General features: G+C 45.3%; 1 protein-coding gene across 2 annotated transcripts in view; it reads left to right on the top strand.

Moving 5' to 3' along the window:
• SEPTIN9 (septin 9) overlaps positions 1 to 20,290 on the top strand; it is a 421,638-nt gene that overhangs the window by 93,753 nt on the left and 307,595 nt on the right. Inside the window, exon 1 of one of the 2 annotated variants that reach the window (XM_040330153.1) lies at positions 17,951 to 18,361. The exons of the other annotated variant lie outside the window; for it this stretch is intronic. Within the exon in view, the coding sequence (XP_040186087.1) occupies positions 18,340 to 18,361 (22 nt within the window). The 5' untranslated portion in view covers positions 17,951 to 18,339. Of the gene's footprint in view, positions 1 to 17,950; positions 18,362 to 20,290 lie in introns of those variants that run through there. 2 annotated transcript variants of the gene reach the window in all.

The raw sequence follows: 20,290 nt of genomic DNA, 5'->3' as shown, positions 1-20,290 counted from the left end.
CAATAAGGTTCATTGCCTGTGTCATGTGCCATAGTGGGGTGGGGCGAGGGGAATGGGATGCTCGAGGTTGGAGTCTAGGTCTGGACCTGTCTTCCTGGTCATTGAGAGTCGAATTGAAATCACCCCCCACAAGATGGGGGATGGAGTCATGTGGGTGTAGGAGCGGTGTCAACCGTGAGAAGTATTCCTGGTCAGGAGAGTTGGGGGCATAAATGTTGGAGATCCGAATGTCTCCTGTGGGGAGTCTAAGGTGTATAGATGTATATCTCCCTTCTGAGTCATTGGTGGTAGAGATTAAGTCATAAACCAGGTTTTTATGGATCAAAATGAGCGTGCCTGCCTTGCGGTTGATCGAAGTCGATCCCACCACTTTCCCTACCCACAGTTTTTTCATTCGAAAAAAATCCTTATCCTCTAGGTGCGTTTCCTGTAGTAAAGCTACATTTGCCTTTAAACGTTTAAGGTGTCTAAGTATTTTCATTCGCTTTGTCGGCGCTCTTAACCCTTTGACATTTCAGGAAATTACTTGTAGTTGGGTCATGATGGGTGTGGTGGGGGGATAGAGATGTATAGATTTGTACTGTTCTTACCCTGTTTCCGAGAGGTGGCTTCAGATGGGGATGATAGTAGGTAGCTTTCGTTCTTACATTTGCGTTGGCAAGACCGTCTTCTCATGGGGAAAAGAAAGGTGTCAAGAGAGACAGAAAGGAAAATAGAAGAAAGAGAAATTAACTTCAACACAACCATATATTAATCAACTGACTTCGCTTTTTTCCGTATGTACTCTCCCCACCGGACGTACCGCTACACCGCCAGTAGGGGGGGCAAATTGTACTGGCATAGCCTCATTTATGTGGAATCATTGCAATCGCCTGTTTACGGGTCTTGGACTGGTTAATCATTAATGGTGATTGCGGGCTATCTTGTGATAAGAGTACATACCTACTGAGTGTTAAAAAGGAGGCACCCTTGGCGGGCCTAGAATACAAACCTAACATTTCGGGATCAGCCGTAATAGCCCTGCCTGTGAACTGTGAGGTGAACAGGCCTGACAGAACAAATGGCATTGGCTGACTAAGCAATAATACATAAAAAAACAAAAACAAAAAAAGGAAAATGTAAAAGATTAACTGAACTAACGTTCACAATGTCATAACAGGCTGCAGGTAATCTGCCGATTCTGCATCAGGCCACTTAAGGTGGAGACCCCAGGATGTGTATAGGGGTGTTAGTGCGCGCCGCAATGGACCTGTAGAACTGACATCAAAATAGCCCCTTAAGGGGTTGGGGACATAAAAACAGCAAAGAAAGGATCAATACAGACGATCCATTGGTATCCCAGAAGTAGTGGGAGAAAGTCATCCGGATCCTTGATGTTCAGATGTCTGCGTTTGTTTGAGGCGTTTCGGTGGTTCCTTGCGTGGGCTTCTCTGGTCCCTTGGGCCTTGTTTCACTCGATCTGCGTATGTGCCTGAGGGTTCTTGCGCGATGGACATCGATTGCAGGAATGCTCTGGCCTTCTCAACAGATTGGAGTGTGTGCTGCTTTCCATCCGGAGCTTGTAATCGTAGCACTGCTGGGTAGGCCAGCGTGAAGCGGAGACCTTTTTTATATAGTTCAGCACAGATAGGTTGAAAGTCCTTCCATTTGCGCGATACCTCTGCTGAATAATCGGCAAATAATAGAATTTTGTGACCCTCAAACTCTAGCGATCTGGACTTGCGAAAGGCCTGCAGCATCTCCGTTCGGTCAGCATAGTTCAGGAATTTGGCTATAACGGGTCTGTGGCGGGCCTGATCTTCAGATTGCGCGCCAATGCAATGCGCTCTTTCCACCACGCATCTGTGATTAAGGCCTAAAATCTGCGGCAAGGCCTCTGAGCAAATGTCCATCAGGGAGCCTTGTTTGTGTGACTCAGGGAGGCCAATTATGCGCAAATTATTTCTTCTGGAGCGATTCTCGAGGTCCTCCATACGCTCGTGTAGAATCTGCTGATCCTGAGTGAATCGCTCCAGGGCCGTCTCCATGCTGTGCTGGTCTTCCTCTACCGAGGACACTCGGTGTTCTACCATGTCCAGCCTCGTGGAGTGTTCTCCCAGCTCTCTCCTGAGCTGCTGTATGCCCTCCGCTACCGCCCTGTCCACCGCCGCTGTAATAGTGGGCGAGAGCAGCGCAGCCACTGCCTTCGCGATCCTTTCATGGGTGCTAGCGTGGTCAGGCATAGCGGGGAGTGAGGTGTCCATACCTTCCGGTTGGGGTCCACTGTCTAGCTGAGGACTGGAGGAGCCTGGCTGAGGGCTTCCGTGAGTCGAGGGAGCGCCGCGTGTGACCTCTGCAGCGGCCATGTTGCCCAGGGTCGAGGCCTCCGCTGCTGGTTCCGTAGCGCCCGGGCCCCTGGCCGCTCGGGCTTGAGTGAGGTATCTCTCCATCCGCTGGGGTTCATGCGGGGTGTGGGGATGTATTTCTCTGCAGTCCGGGGCTATGCCGGGGCTTTGTAGGCAGATTTATTTGGCGGTGAGTGCGGAGCCTCCGGAGCTAGCGTCTCCTACATACGGCGCCGGAATCGGAAGTTGGAGTTTCACTTTTAATACTCACATGGTTTCCTTACTCAACAAATGCACTGTTTTCTCCTTCAGCTTTGATGAAGCCATACCAAGGAAAGATCTAACAGTTTAATATAAGAAAAGAGACAGCGACCTCAAGTTCTGACAGAGAAAGAAGGTATTCCAGGCATGTAGGGCAATGGGGTACCAGCTGGGAGCTGCCACATATCCAGTGACAGGTACACGGGCTGTTGGCGAATGAGAGATTCAGAGTGTTGTTGAAAAGGGGATACATTCTGTATCATGAATATTAAACTGAGAAAAACAAGACGGGATGAGGTGATGAAAGAGAGTTAAGTCTGGAGCTGACCCTGGCGTGGAATGCTCGGAGGTCAGATGAGGTGTGCCAGGCAGAAAGAAACTCTGAGAATAATGGAAGCTTAACTCTTTACCCCACAGACACAGCTGCCATACCTAGCAGTATTGGAGGTTCTGTAGGAGAAATTAGAACTGAACCACCTTGTGATAGATTACAGTAAAAGGCAGGGCCGCCATTAGGAATTGTGGGGCCCCTTACACAGCTTCAGGCATGGGCCCCCTGCAGCAGAGAACTGGGGGGAGGGGTGCTGCCGCCGCAAATTGAGAGACGGGGGGAGTGTCGCAAGTTGAGAAGCAGGTTGGGTGACGCAAGTTGAGAAGTGGGGGGGTGACGCAAGTTGAGAAGCAGGGGGGTGACTCAAGTTGAGAAGTGGGTGGGTGCCGCAAATTAAGGTCGGGGGGGCTTTGGGTGCTGACGAACAAAAAACAAAAAAAAATGGACAAAAAAAATGTAAAAGAAAAATGTGGATGCCATCTGGGGACCACCGGGCCCCTTAGAGGTCGGGGGGGGGGACTTTGGGGGCTGACGAAGAAAGGAAAAAAAGGGAAAAAAAAGAAAGAGAGATCACCGGGCCCCTTAGAGGTCGGGGGGATTTGGGTGTTGACAAACCAAAAAAAAAGGGGGGTGCCATCCGGGCCCCTTACAGGTGTAGTGCTGTGCTTCCCCACCATGCCATTTATTGGTTGGAGCTGGAAGCTCTAGCCTTACATAAGCTTTGTCCCGGAGATGTCAGAGCTTACACAGGGTAATGACTTCCTGAATAATTCATTGAGGTTATGGGTTCAACAAAACTAATACCTGCAGGCAAATTTTATTCTCTCCGTCCATTTCTGAGATGTACACAGCTCAGTTTGCAGAAGACCTGATATTTTTTCTGTTGCATCAAATTAACACTTATGCCGCGTACACATGATCGGAATTTCCAACAACAAATGTTCGATGTGAGCTTCTGGTCAGATATTCCGACCGTGTGTAGGCTCCATCGGACATTTGCTGTTGGAATTTCCGACAACAAATGTTTGAGAGCTGGTTCTCAGTTTTTCCAACAACAAAAGTTTTTGTCGGAAATTTTGATTGTTTGTATGCAATTCCGACGCACAAAAAAACACACATGCTCTGAATCAAGCAGAAGAGCCGCACTGGCTATTAAACTTCATTTTTCTCGGCTCGTCGTACGGGTTGTACATCACCGCGTTCTTGACGTTCGGAATTTCCGAAAACATTTGTGTGACCGTGTGTATGCAACACAAGTTTGAGCCAACATTCTGTTGGAAAAAAATCCATGGTTTTGTTGTCGGAATGTCCGATCGTGTGTATGCGGCATAACAGGTCTAACAACCATTGACTGGACAGCAAAAGACAAAGCAGGAGACTGATGAGCTCATCTCATCGACACTCTGATCCCTACTCCTTTCAAAGTGCTCCTTGCACTGCAACGCAACTGATCCTTGTGCTGCTTCTTCCTTTCCTAGTCTAAGCTCTGCTGTTCAGTGACGAGATGAAGGTTCTAAGTCAGATTACGGTACTTACATTGCTTGCTTTTAAAAAAAAACATTTTATCTTCTATTAATGAATACACTCAGGCCCAGATTCTCAAAGGGCTTACGACGGCGCAATGCAATGTACGCCGTCGTAAGTCCTAATCTGGGCCGTCGTATCTATGCGACTGATTCTTAGAATCAGTTACGCATAGATATCCATTAGATCCGACAGGCGTAAGTCTCTTATGCTGTCGGATCTTAAATGCCTCCGTCGTTTTCCCCGTCGAGTATGCAAATGAGCAAAATACGCGAATTCCCGAGCGTACGCGCGGTCGACGTAGTGAAGTTACGACGTTTACGTTAGATTTGCGCCGCAGGAAGTTGCCCCTGCTATATGAGGGGCAACCAATGTTAAGTATGGCCGTCGAAATTAAAAAATGTACGTTGTTTGCGTAAGTCGTCCGTGAATGGGGCTCGACGCCATTTACGGTCACGTCGAAACCAATGACGTCCTTGCGACGTCATTTGGAGCAATGCACCCTGGCATATTTTCCGGACGGCGCATGCGCAGTACGTTCGGCGCGGGAACGCGCCAAATTTAAATGCTCCACGCCCCCTACCCGGCTCATTTGAATTAGGTGGGCTTGCGCCGGGTGATTTACGCTACGCCGCCGCAACTTTACAGGCAAGTTCTTTGTGAATAAAGCACTTGCCTGTAAAACTTGCGGCGGCGTAACGTAAACCAGATACGTTACGCCCGCACAGTTTTATGCCTAGATACGAGAATCTGGGCCAAAAGCTGTAATTTTTTTATATCTTCCCGGAGTCCAGCTATAGATGTATATAGAAGACTTGTATGTAGCATTTCTTTGTCCAGCAGACTAGACAAGTAGTGGAGATTTTTTTTCATGGAGCTCAGAGCTCTACAAATGATATGTTCCAGCTCCAATTATAGCCTTATTCTTGGATTCTGAAAACCATAAAGGATGTATCCTTGCGCCAGGCTAATTTGAAATACAGCGTTGCATAAGTCAGAACTTGTTTTCATTCAGATGTTTTGAGATTTGTCAACTTGGTGGAAGAACAAGAACACAAGTTTCCTACTAATTACCATATGATGTTAAAAAAAAAAAAAAAAAAAAAAATCCCTTTTTGTATAATATGTTGGTGCCATTACAGGCTAAGAAATGTACAGAAATGTTCTTCTGTAAGGTGCCCTTTGGCATTTTTTTAACAGCCTAGTTTTGCAGACTGCTGACTTATAATCACCCCACCAACACTGCATGGGCTGTAGGAGGAAATCGAGAGCTGTGTTTCTATCTCTGTTCTTTATATCCTGTCTGTTTCCATGGTAACAACAGAATGGATTATCAGTTTGAGAACTCGCTGCTTACTTTGTGCAAACTTTTTGCATAATATAACTTGTCACTTCAGAGCTTTAGGGCCAGATTCACATAGAACTACGTTACGCTGCGGCGGCGTAACGTATCCCATTTACGTTACACCGCTGCAAGTTTACAGCGTAAGTGCCTGATTCACAAAGCACTTACCTGTAAACTTGCGGCGGCGTAGCGTAAATCCGCTCGGCGCAAGCCCACCTAATTCAAATGGGGCGGGCACCATTTAAATTAGGCGCGTTCCCGCGCCGAACGTACTGTGCATGCTCCGTCCGTAAAATTACCCGACGTGCATTGCGCTAAATGACGTCGCAAGGACGTCGTTGGTTTCGACGTTACCGTAAATGGCGTCCAGCGCCATTCACGGACGACTTACGCAAACGACAGGAAATTTAACATTTCGACGCGGGAACGACGGCCATACTTAACATGGGTTACACCACCTAGAGGGCACCCTTAGTTTTACGCGACGCATTTCTACGGAAACGACATAAATATAGATCGACGGGCAAAGCGGACGTTTGTTAATCGGCGTAACTAGTCATTTGCATATTCTACGCCGACCGCAATAGAATCGCCACCTAGCGGCCGGCCTAGAATTGCAGCCTAAGATCCGACGGTGTAACACAGTTACACCTGTTGGGTCTTAGGGCTATCTATGCGTAACTGATTCTATGAATCAGCTGTGTAGATACGACAATCGTATCTCAGAGATACGATGGCGTATCCTAGCTCCAGATCACGTTGGTCTGGGGTTGTGATCTGTTAAGTAGGCCCAGTAAGCAGATTGGGTCTACGCTTTCAAGGGTAATCCTGTGCTGGAGGGAGGAAGCCGCTTGATGAAGGACCTATAATGGAGAGGTCCAAGCATGAGGCTGGTGTCTCAAGAGAGGCCTTGAACTTCATCGAAGGATGCACCGTTTACTGAAAGGCTTGATGGAGTTCCAAGTTCTGCAAGAAGTTAATCTGGAGAGATCCGGGTGCTGAATCCTGTGCTACGAGGATTTCGGACCGAAAGTGTCTCCATCTGTGGGAAGGTCTGTGGCAGAGACTGTACCATATTCCGAGTAACATTCCGGATGCTAGGCTAGTGAGAGAAACCTATCCGGGTGCGCAATACCCACTCTGGCTAGAGTGGCGACGAAAGCTGTGTTGCAGGAAGCAGGAGTGTTTCCCGATTGAAATACTGCACCTGAACCTATTTACTTGTTACCCTTCCACCTCTTCAATCACTTCTTTGATTTCTTTACCAAGTGCAGCAAATAAATCTTAAAAAAGGAAGTGTAAAGTGTGGACATTGAACTTTTTCAACTCTCATTCATTACCCTGGACGGCGAGGAAATAGAGGTAACATGCCCCCCGAAAATATCCAGCAGCTCCTTCGGGGTAGTGCTACACAAGTAATGTAAGTACCTGGATTTATTCTGGCACCAGCCTCTTGCAGATCCTGTACAGCAGAGCTTTGACTGTAAGTGACAGAGCAAAAGATGCCAGTCAACTGTGCTGCAGTGCTTGTGTGCTAATAAGGCACATGCTGATAGGAGAAGAGAGCAGAGTGACAGAAATATGATCTTATCTGTGCAGCTTCATCATTGCCAGAATGCAGCCTCATCATTGCCACGAATGCCGCCTCACCATTGCCACAAATGCACCTCACCATTGCCATTAGTGCAGCCTTACTATTACGATCAGTGCAGCCTGATCGATGCCCATCTGCAGCCTCGGAGGGGGTGGGACGAGCGCCGACAGATTACATAAAGGAGAATCTCCTGTTTTCTCTGCGGCCTCTTTATTACAAAGTCCCGCCTCCTATGATAGACAGAACAGTCATCCAATGGCAGCCCAGGAGCCGGGACTTCCTAATACAGACACCGCCACGTAAACAGGAGATTCTCCTGTATGTAATCTGACGGCACTCGTCCTGCCCCCTCCCTGTCCCCTCTGAGGCAGCACTGATAAATACGGTATATATCCTTTGTGGCCCTGGGGGCCACAAAAGATATATATATCCAAATCACCAGGGGGGCCGTATTAAACCATAACGTGGGCCGCAATTGGCCCGGGAGCTGGACTTTGGACATGCCTGGCATAGATGGAGAGAGTCGAATCCCCTTCCATTTTTTTAGTGGACTTGGTCGGAATGGAGGTAGGTGGGTGTAAATGTATTTTCCGTTTACCATAAAGCAGGCCCTTGGTATAAAGCAAAGTTAACCAAAGAGTTAAAATTTGATTTAATATGTGCAGTCTAGTTGTACACTGGAGGACTTCCAGCTTACACCATTCTCTGATGTGTTTTGAAGGCTAGAGTTTTGCAGCTGTAGTATGTGAAATATCAGTATGTGTTGCCAATTGAATATTGATCTACTGCAGGAGTTATGTGTGAGCCATACATAGAGCCTTTCCTACCACGTGGCAAGGCAAGAATTGTGTCATAGGCAGCATACTGCTGTCTGGGGTCAACTCAAGACAAGATTTTCAACTCTTCTTGGCCCCCAGCTGCTTCCTCTTCTGATGACACCAGGGAAATAGGGTAATGATATAGCATCTCCATTTCTGCTTTTTAAAAAGTATCCGTCCACTTTGAACTTATATTTCAGTGTTTTGTAGATCCTGGAGAGACAATGTGTAAGTCCAGCCAAATGTTTTTTTTTATTTTTTTTTTAGCTTTGAATAGAGTGGGAATAGGTTAGAAACTATGTCAGGGTTTTGCTGCTGTCCAGTGCTCCAATTGAGAGATTTCCTCTCACTTCCTGTCCTGGTGACAATGCTCTCACCTAAGGCCCCATGCACACGAGAAGCAAATGCAAACACATGTAAACTCAAGTTTTCAAAGGCAAAAACGGCATTTAAAACGCCAGTTTTTGCCGCGAATTTTGCCGCGTTTTGCCGCGTTTTACCGCGTTTGCGGCTATCAGCGTTCATAACAAAGACATTGTAGACCCTCCCAAAGCTTTGAAACGCAAAAACGTTTGCGTCTGAACCCAACATTTTGCGTCTAAAAAAAACGAGCCTAAACCCAACTGCTTTAAAACGCAAAAAAACATGAATGTGTGCATGGACACATAGGATAACATTAAATGTGTTCAGCGGCAGTTGAAAAAAATGCCCAAATGCCTCTGAACTCGAGTTTAGCAGCGTCTTGTGTGCATGGGGCCTTACAGTAAGGGCTAGTTCATACTTGCTTCAAAACATGGCTTTGAACACACTTTGTTAAAGCAACTGTCACTAAATAAAATGGTTAGCTTACAGTCCTGTTTACAACTTGCTTTTGCTTGGTGCTTCAATGAGTCTTCTGTGGGGTTTCGATGAGGCTTTGGTGGAGCTTCGATGGGGCTTTTGATGAGCCTTTGATGACACTTCAGTGGGGCTTTGGAGAGGCTTCGTGGGGCTTCGATGAGGCTTTGGTGACACTTTGGTGGGGATTTGGAGAGGCTTTGTGGGGCTTCAAGCAAGCTTTGCCATAGACTTCTATAGAGGCTTTGAAGACACTTTGAAACAACGCTAAACTAGATGGGGTATGATTTTTGAAGCAAATATAAAGCAAATGCAAGGTGTAAACAGGACTGTAAGCTAACCATTTTATTTAGTGACAGGAGCTTTGACTAGCGTTCAGAGAGCTTTAACAAAGCCTGTCCGAAGCCTTGTTTTGAAGCAAGTGTAAATGAGCCCTAAGTGAGCTTAAACCTCCACAAGCAGCACAGCCTTGAGTTGCATAAGAGGAGATTATCTACTTACCCTTTGTAAATCTTCCTGTCAACCAATAGGATCACCTATATAAAATGAATAACACGATAGGAAAGCTTGGGAGGGAGCAAAGTAAAATTTTTACCAGACAAGTCAAGATTGTGTCTGGTAATGCATCATTTAATTACATGTCTAGTGTTCTTTTCCTGTAACTGTGACAAGTTTGGCTTAGGCTAGAAGTATCACCAGAACTTGCAAAAACCGTGTAGAATCTCCTGGGGTACCAAGTGCATATAGCACTCAGTCCCATAAAGATCTATGCTGTGGATGGAAAATAAAAGCACATCTTTTTTTTTTCTTTTTTTTACCTGTAGCACCTCCCTAGGCTGAAACCCAATTTATGGATGTTCCTATGATGTAGCTACAGCACAGCACCATCCACCGCCCCTATTAGTGCATTAGATGTGTCATAAAGAAACCTTGTATAAGTAGAAAGGATAGACACCTACCAGATCATCTCTGAGTTATACTGTGCAAGGATGATCAACAAAGCTTTATGTTGAAACTTCTGCTTTAAAGTATGTAAGGCCTTGTACACACGACCGAGAATCTCGTCGTAAAAGAAACATAGTTTTCCTCGACAAGTTCCTTGTCAGGCTTGTCGAGAATCTTGTCAAGCTTTCTTTGCGTACACACTGTCAAGACAAAATCTCGTTGTTCTCAAACGCGGTGACGTACAACACATACGACGGCACTATAAAGGGGAAGTTCGATTCCACTGGCACAACCCTTGGGGCTGCTTTTGCTAATCTCATGTTACTGCGTGTTAAGTAAAAGTTTGGTAAAAGACGATTCGCGCTGTTTAGTCTGTTACAGCATGACGAATGTGGTATCTCCATTAAGAACCCTACTTTTACCGAAGGTGCGCTCCCGTCTTATACTTTATTCTGAGCATGCGCGGGTTTCTAAGCATACACATGAATGTGTTTCTCGTCGTAAACCAGCCCGACGAGAAACATGACAAGGAAATTTAGACTCCCAACGAGACACACCTCTCTTTTTTTCTCGTCGAGATCCACAACAGTTTTCTCGACAAAAAACATACACACGACCGTTTTCCTCAGCAAAAAAGCTCTGCCACCAAGTTTATTGATGGATTTTGTCGAGGAAAACGGTCGTGTGTACGAGGCCTATGTCTTCCCAGTCACTATTATAGCAAATGCACTGTAACATGTTAAAGCCCAGCTCCTTGCAGCGGGACAGTTATGTCTAGGGGAATAATAAAAGGAAATATACTTACCCGATCCTCTGCATCTCCCCACAGCTATACCAGTCCTCGCACTCTAGTTGGCTAGGGTCCTGATGTCACCAAGACCTGAGCAGGGTCCATAGCTCTGCTCTAGTGGTGAGGATGCTGAGAGACAGTCCACTGCCCGATCCTCCTTTTGGCACACACTGCTTTTTGTGCTCCACTTCTGCAAAATAGTATTGTATTTAGTTGCAGCAGTTGAGAAAAGGGAGAGAGGGTTTAGGTCATTGGGTACCCAGAGCACAGGTCTGCACAGACTCCAGTCTCTACTCCCAGCTCTACCCAAGATTGCCAAGTAATTTAGCAGTACCTTGAAGGGTGAGCAGAAGACTTTATTCATTCTCTAAGCTAATTACCAGTCCTCTGCCAGTCTCTAGCTTCTCAAAACTATCATGGAAACCTCCTCTGGCAGAGAATCTTTCCCCTTGTACTCCAGTTGTATATAGCTTCCTCCATTCCAGGCAGGAGAGCTCCAGATACGTGTAGCCCTTCCTAGGCAGAAGGCCTAGGAGGTTAGCAGCACTTATCCCGTTATTCACTAAGACTGGGAGGTAATACCTTCTTTTCCAATTTAACCCGACCTCCCCAGTACACATCACTGGCAACAAATCTTCTACTGGCTGGTCAAAGAAGGACACAGATATTCATAGACCAGCTTTGTTGCTTCTCAGTTAAGCGCTAGCTGGATACAGCCTGGCCGTACTAAATTTGATGAGACTCTCCTGCTTAAAGTGGTTCCTCAGACATGAAATATGAAGCATATCCATCTGAGCCTAGGTTCACACTGCTGCGAATTCAAAATCGCGGTAAAATGCGCGATTTTACCGCGATTTCGCGGCCGCGATTTTGCCGCGATTTCTGCCGCAATTTAATGTAAATCGTGGCCCGAAATCGCAAAAAGTAGTACAGGAACTACTTTTTGAAATCGCAGATGCGTTGTCGCACTGATTAGGACAGTGCCATTGCCGACAATTGCCGCCGATTTGAGATGCGATTTGACATGTCAAATCGCATCTCAAATCGTTCCAAATCGTACCCAGTGTGAACCAGGGCTAAAGTGTACTGGTCTCAATTAAGAGCACACCGGGAGATTTACTAAAACTGGATCGCTCGGAATATGATGCACTTGTGCATGGTAGCCAATCAGCTTCTAACTTCAGCGTGTTGAATTAAGCTTTAACAATAATACCTGGAAACCACCAGATTTTGCACGCCACAGTAAAAATCTCCCCCTAAGTGTTAAGATTGTGTCTAGTTATGCATCATTTTATTACAAGCTTAGTGTAAATTTCTTGTAACTGTGACAGGTTTGGATTAAACTAGAAGTATCCCCAGATCTTGCTAAAACCTTGTAGAATCCCCTGGGAGACCAAGTCCATATAGCACACAGTCCCATACAGATCTGTGGGCTGTGGGAGTGAAATAAAAGCTAATTTATTTGCTTGTGCTGGCTGTAGCACCTCCCTAAGCTGAAACCCAATTTATGGATGTACCTATGGGGTAGATACGTGATGTTGTAAATCTCAGACATGAAATATGAACAAAGCATATCCCTCTGTTCAATTAAAGTAGTTAAGTTAGTTATGACAATTACTGACAGCCCCTCTTTAATAACAAGATATACTGTGCAGTGTCTATGTATTTTTTTAAATCATCCAGCTAAATACCTTCTTTCACATTGGCACTGTGTGGTCACGTGCTTTGGGGCAGGCCTGCCTCCCCCCTACCCCAAAGCACTCACTCCCCACGTTGAGGGCATGCGGCCTTTTATGGTTCAGGAGGGAGGAGCGCTCGTTCATCTCCACTACCTTTCCTGGCCTGTTGTGTTACATGCTCGAATAAGAGTCTGGTATTGATTTTGGGGGGGATCCACGCTGCTTTTTCGGCATGGGGGTTCCCCTTAAAATCCATGCCAGACCGAAGGGTCTAGTATGGTCTTGGAGGGGAAATCTGTGTTGTTTTTTTTTTTTTTTTTTTTTTCTTCATTTTTGCGTGGGGTTCCCCTTCCAGATCATCAGTGCACAAGTCGCATGCCAAAGTCGGATTAGTTAAGACAGCGATCCGACTTTTATCCGACTTCAGTCATAATAAATGGGCTGAAGTAGGATCAAAGTCAGACCAACGTAGTGCAGGGAGCATTTCTAAAGTCGGACCCACTTGTGTCGAACCAGTTAAGGAAAACTCTCATAGAGAGCTCCCAATGTCAGAACGTTTGTCGTACAAGTGTGAACCCGGCCTAAGTGTCAAGATTTGGTCTGGCTAGGCATCATTTCATTATATGATTAGTGTCATTTCTGTCTGTTGCCCTGTTTCTCTGCTATCAGCATGAATAATTTATTTTCCTGCCATTAAAGTTTTCCTGACATCAAGAGAAAACAGGAGACAGGGGAGGGACCTTCAGCAGATTGACAGCCTCAGCTTTTTTCTGTGAGCTGTGTGAAGGGGGAGGTGTGTCTCTTCTCTCCAATCAGCTCTCAGAACTCTCCTCAGTGTGCTCCTCAGAGCATCATTTCAGCTTTCTTTTCCCTTTTTTCTAAACTCTCAGACAAGCTTTATAAATGTAGCACTTCGAATAGATGTAGAGAAGAGAAGACTGCAGATAAAAAGGCACAACGTATGTTGGAGGATCTGTGTATCACCTGAGGTCAGTCACCTCACTGGGTATATGTAAGGATTTACAACCACTATAAGGCAGTGTGGCAAGATGTAGATCATCATTAGAATTCAAATGTGTGTACACTCAGATGTGCATTGGGGAAAATAATTATTTGATCCCCTGCAGATTTTGTAAGTTTGCCCACTTACATAAAAATGAAGGCCCAGATTCACAAAGCACTTACACAGACATATAACAAGTTACGCCAACGTAAGTGCAAATGTGCGCCGTCGTATCTGTGCGCCAGATCCACAAACAGATATGCGCCTAAAACCAGGCTACACCCCGCCGACGTAGCTTGCTTACGCCGGCATAAGGTGGGCGCACATTTAGGCTGGGTGCATGGTGCCGCTCCTATTGATTAGCCATTCAAACATGCAAATGAGGGAAATACGGCGATTCACGAACCTGCGTGCGCCCGATGAGGTGTGCGTAAGTTGTATGTCCGGCGTAAAGTTATTTCCCATAAAGGAGGTGCAACCCAATAGCAGACATGCAAAGGTCTGCACCAGGGAACACAAACCGGCGTATTTTACGTTGGACGTGTGTCTGGCTGGGCGTAGGTTACGTTCACGCCGTACGCAGTGATCTGGCGTAATTTAGGCAGTTGTTCCGACGTGGTTGTGAGCAGGCGCAGGGGGATGCGTCCACATCACGGCGCATGCGCAGTTTGTGATACGTATCTGTCTGGCGCTCGGCCCATCATTTGCATGGGGTCACGCCTCATTTGCATGGGTCACGCCCACTTCCACCTACGCCGGCGCAGCGTTGGGAGCACTGGCTTGCTGAATGCATTGCTTGCCTCTCTGCGCTGCGTTGGCGTAGCGTACATTGGTTACTCTACGGCGGCGTAATGTGCGCCCGCTCTCTGTGAATCTGGGCCGAAGGGTCTAGAATTGTTATCATAGGTGTATTTTAAATGCTAGAGACAGAATATCCACCAAAAATCCAGAAAAAAATCATATTACAAATGTTATAAATTCAGTTGTAGTTCAGTGAGCCAAATAAGTATTTGATCCCCTACCAACAAACAATAATTCCGACCTCCACCGACTGGCTACAGTATGTGTTCATGTGGTACACAGATTAGTCCTGTCAATTTAAGAAGGTGCTCTTAACCACTTAAGGACCGCCTCATGTACATATACGTCAGCAGAATGGCACAGGCAGGCACATCAACGTATATATACGTGCCCTGCTTGACGTGGGTCGGGGGTCCGATCGGGACCCCCCCTGGTACATGCGGCGGTCCCCGTGGCTTCAGGAGCGATCCGGGACGACGGCGCGGCTATTCGTTTATAGCCGCTCCGTCGCGATCGCTCCCCGGAGCTGAAGAACGGGGAGAGCCGTGTGTAAACACGGCTTCCCCGTGCTTCACTGTGTCGGTGCATCGATCGCGTCATCCTATTTATAGGGAAGACACGATCGATGACGTCATTCCTACAGCCACACCCCCCTACACTAGTAAACACATACACAGTGATCCCTAAATGTTACAGCGCCCCCTGTGTTTAACTCCCAAACTGCAACTGTCATTTTCACAATAAAGAATGCAATTTAAATGCATTTTTTGCTGTGAAAATGACAATTGTCCCAAAAATGTGTCAAAATTGTCCGAAGTGTCCGCCATAATGTCGCAGTCACGAAAAAAATCGCTGATCGCCGCCATTAGTAGTAAAAAAAAAATAAAAAATAAAAATGCAAAAAAACTATCCCCTATTTTGTAAACACTATAAATTTTGCGCAAATCAACCGATAAACGGTTATTGTGATTTTTTTTACCAAAAATAGGTAGAAGAATACGTATCGGCCTAAACTGAGGAAAAAAAAATGTTATATATGTTTTTGGGGGATATTTATTATAGCAAAAAGTAAAAAATATTGCATTTTTTTCAAAACTGTCGCTCTATTTTTGTTTATAGCCCAAAAAATAAAAACCGCAGAGGTGATCAAATACCACCAAAAGAAAGCTCTATTTGTGGGGAAAAAAAGACGCCAATTTTGTTTGGGAGCCACGTCGCACGACCGCGCAATTGTCTGTTAAAGCGACGCAGTCCCAAACTATAAAAACCCCTTGGGTCTTTAGGCAGCATTTTGGTCCGGGGCTTAAGTGGTTAATGACAACTCGTTACGTGTAAAAAAGACACTTGTCCACAGAATCTCTTTCTTCCATTCAAACCTCACCATCATGGGCAAGACCAAAGAGCTGCCAAAGGACGTCAGGGATAAGATTGTACAGTTAAGCACGGAGGTGGAAACATTGTGCTTTGGGGATTTTTCTCTGCTAAAGGTGCAGACCAACTTTGCTGCATTGAGGGGCTAATGGACAGGGCCATGTATTGTAAAATCTTGGATGAGGACCTTCCTCCCTCAGCCAGAACACTGAAGATGGGTCGTGGATGGGTCTTCCAGCATGACAAGGACCCAAACATACCGCCAAGTCAACAAAGGAGTGGCACAAGAAGAAGCACATTAAGGTCATGGTGTGGCCTAACCAGTCCCCAGACCTTAGTCCTATTAAAAATGTATAGAGAGGAGTGAAAGTTTGAGTTGCCAAGCGTCAGACAAGAAACCTTAAGGATTTAGAGAAGATCTGTAAATAAGAGTGGACCAAAATCCCTCCTGAGATTTGTGCAAACCTGGTAACCAACTACAAGAAACGTCTTACCTCTGTTCTTGCAAACGAGGGGTTCTCCACCAAGTACTAAGTCATGTTTTTCTTGGGGATCAAATACTTATTTTACTCACGGAACGGCAAACTTATTTATAGCATTTGTATCATGTGTTTTTTTTCTGGATTTTTGGTTGATATTCTGTCTCTATCATTTAAAATACACCTATGATAAAAAATTATAGACCCTTCATTTCTTTGTAAGTGGGCAAACTTACAAAATCTGCAAGGGGTCAAATAATAATTTTCCCCACTGTAGATCTGGCAGTATAGCTGGTGAATTTAGGACCAAACAAGTCTATTTTTAGTTTAACCACTTCATTACTGGGCACTTAAACCCCCTTCGTGTCCAGACCAATTTTCAGCTTTCAGCGCTGACGCATTTTGAATGACAATTGCGCGGTCATACAACACTGTACCCAAATTATATTTTTATCATTTTTTCCCACAAATAGAGCTTTCTTTTGGTGGTATTTGATCATCTCTGCGATTTTTATTTTTTGCGCTATAAACAGAAAAAGACAGAAAATTTTGAAAAAAAACACAATATTTTTTACTTTTTGTTATAATAATATCCCATTTTTTTTTAAAAAATAAAAAAATTTCCTCGGTTTAGGCCGATACATATTCTTCTACATATTTTTGGTAAAAAAAAATCGCAATAAGCGTTTATTGATTGGTTTGCGCAAAAGTTATAGCGCCTACAAAATAGGGGATAGATTTATGATTTATTTTTTATTTTTTACTAGTAATGGCGGCAATCTGCGATTTTTTTTTGTCAGGCCTGCGATATTGCGGCGGACATATCAGACACTTTTGACACAATTTTGGGACCATTCACATTTATACAGCGATCAGTGCTTTAAAAATGCACTAATTACTGAATAAATGTGACTGGCAGTGAAGGGGTTAACACTAGGGGGCGAGAAAGGGGTTAAATGTATTCCCTGGGTGTGTTCTAACTGTGTGGGGGAGGGGGGTTTCTGGGGGAGGTGACCGATGCTGTGTCCCTATGTACAAGGGACACAGATCGGTCTCCTCTCCTCTGACAGCACGTGGAGCTCTGTGTTTAGACACAGCTCCACGTCCCTGCTGTGTTCCCGCCGATCACGTGCACCCGGCGGACATCGCGGCCGCAAGGTACACGCATCGGCTTCCCAGCGATGCGCCGGGACAGTGTTTACCCGCTGCGCGCCCCCCAGCGGCGCGCGGGTTATGTCAACAAGAGAACGTCTAAAGACGTCCACTCGGCACTTCAGGTCCGCGCTGCAGACGTCTATAGCGCGGATCTGTAGTGGTTAAACAAAACTGGAACTGGCAGCTATTACCTCTTCCTTCAACCATTATCACATTGCCATAACCTCTTGGGCTTTGCACTGCATAATAGAAGATGTTTAAAGCTTGCAAAAAGTTAAAAATAATGAGTTAAGACAACCGACTAAACTGTGATAAATGAAATGCTTTTTGCTTGAGAAGGAGGATGCCACCAAGCATCTGACAAGCACATGCTTATAACATCTGAGGCAGCTGAGGGTGAGGACAATGACGACAGCAATGTTCACGCATTAAGGCCGCCAGAGAAGCGCAGTGCCCTGGATGTGCAAGAAAGAAGAGATTGTTAACTTCAAAATCAACAGCAGAGCTGAGAGAGCAAGGTTTGGGTTAAAGGCAAAGTGCATGTATAAGAAATGACAGCACTCAAAATAGGAAACTCAGCATCAAGAAAGAGAAATCTATAAGTCTTGTGGAATAAACCATTTTATAGAGTTAAAAAAAAAAGTCAAGCCGAAAGAAGAGAGAAGAGAGGAAATGAATGGCTAAAAGATAAAATAGGAAGGAGGAGGGAAGGAAATGGAGAAGTACTTAGAAAGAGGGCAGTGACAGCCTGACGGAATAGAAAAAGAGTGAGAGACCAGACTTGGAAAGAGAAAATTGTAAAGATACAGACAAAGGAAAGCTGGATAGAAGACCGTTGAAGAGGGAGGAGATAAGGCAACGCTTAAGTGAGATCAGAGTGGAGAGTACATTAGAGGGTGAATGAGAAAAGTGAAAGGAGGTAACGAAAAAAGGAAAAACGTGAGACAAGGAACTACAAGAGAAGAAACAAAAAAAAAGAAAAAGAGGACCGAGGGAGTGGAAGGAGGAGGACAGAGAGGGTTACCACCTCCCAAACAGGGGCAGAGAGGCTGGACTGCAGATAAACTGATGCTGGGGGAGTGATGGACAAGGAGCGCATTTCAGGTAAGAAAAATTATTCTGAATTTCATTTTGTTGATTTTTTTAAACCCTAATTCCTTTTATAAGACAGAACCTTGTGGCATGAAAGAGGGTTACACAGGGAGACAAGTAGAGTCACTGTTGTACGTTTTATAACTTCTGTTGTATACTGGCATGCAATGGGATGCTAATACTTTTCTATGGGACTGTCATGCCCTTTAAATCTAAAGTAGTTGTCAAAGTCATATCTCTATGGGGTTGATTTACTAAAACTGGAGAGTGCGAAATCTGTGCATAGCAACCAATCAGCTTCCAGGTTTTTGGCCGGGTTCACACTGGTCCGACAAACGCTCCGACGTGTGAAAAGCAATGTTTCCCTATGAGAGCCGTCTTAACTGGTCAGACACAAGTCGGTCCGACTTTGAAAATGCTCCCTGTACTACTTTGGTCCGACTTTGATCCTACTTCAGCCCATTGAATATCATTGAAGTCGGATCAAAGTAGGAGCCTTGTCCTGAGCCTGGGTTCACACTTGTCCGACAAACGCTCCGACATTGGGAGCTCATGTCGCATGACGTGTGAAAATCAATGTTTGCCTATGGAAGCCGTCTTAACTGGTCCGACACAAGTTGGTCCGACTTTGAAAATGCTCCCTGTACAACTTTGGTCTGACATTGATCCTACTTCAGCCCATTGAATATCATTGAAGTCGGATCAAAGTTGGAGCCTTGTCCTTACCATCCGACATTTGACATCCGACATTGTGATTACAGCAGCAGTAAAAGGAATTTATCTCACTCTGGGATTGTTTTGATTGGTCGAAGAACAAGTCAGACTATCACAAAGTTGGATCAAAGTGGTATCCTGTTCATGAAAGTTGGATGGATGTAGGACCGATGTCACAAGTAGGATGAAAGTCGTACTACTGTCATGTAGTATCAGTGTGAACCCAGCCTTTTGTCAAAGCTTAATTAAACAAGCTGAAGTTAGAAGCTGATTGGCTACCATGCAGAGCTGCACCAGATTTTGTACTCTCCAGTTTCAGTAAATCAACCCCTATGTCAGTGGTGGTGAACCTTGGCACCCCATTTTTTTTTCAACTACAATTCCCATGATGCTCAACTACACTGCAGAGTGCATGAGAATCATGGGAAATGTAGTTCCAAAACATCTGGGGTGCCAAGGTTCGCCATCACTGCCCTATGTGTTCTTGCCATTCACATTGGTACATCATTAGACTGTGAGCTTTTCTGGTAAGAGAGTTTGGAACTGAATGGATGAAGTAATGAAAGATATGCATGTGGCATGCAGGTGTATTGCTGTCATATCAAAAATCTTTTTGTTTTGCTTGTGCCTTGCCCACCTTCAGAAATCCCTCATCGTCTGGTAATCTATTGTATTTAGAAGCCCTCCCCTCTCAAGGTTCAGTCCTCCACAGTTTCTTCCTCTTCTTGTGGCACCTCCTAACTTCCTCGTGGCTCTCGGTAACTAGGATATAAAGTAGGGGAATTTTAGACGCTAGAAGAAATAGTGTTTTTTTAGTGACCAGCCTTTTAGAAAAACAAATTTGCTTGCTCTGCCAGCTAAGACTTGGCATTACGCACGAACATGCTACAGAATATAGGCGTGCTGAGTAGGACTGCACGCTCCAGGACCTACAATGCTGCTTCTGTTTGACTGCTGACCAGTGTAACCTACTCCAAACCATACCAACAAGGATTTTCTTTTCTCTAGCCAAACGTGCTTCTATTTACTTGCTGATGTCGGTTAAGGGCGTTCAAGCTACATCTCTATTCCAAAGTATAACACTGTCACAAGTAACTTTCCAGTGGTTAAAGGGTCTTTTTTTAAGGGGAGGTCCAGATTTTGCTGCCACGTGAGCAGATAAAACTGGAAACCATGCTGTAGCAGAGCAGACCTTGTCACAGTCTACATCATCTCTGTGTCATCGTC

Source organism: Rana temporaria, chromosome 12, assembly GCF_905171775.1.
Source record: "Rana temporaria chromosome 12, aRanTem1.1, whole genome shotgun sequence".
Classification (NCBI taxonomy): Eukaryota; Metazoa; Chordata; class Amphibia; order Anura; family Ranidae; genus Rana; species Rana temporaria.
Note: the sequence above shows the minus strand (reverse complement) of the source record. Positions and strands in the feature narration are given on the sequence as shown.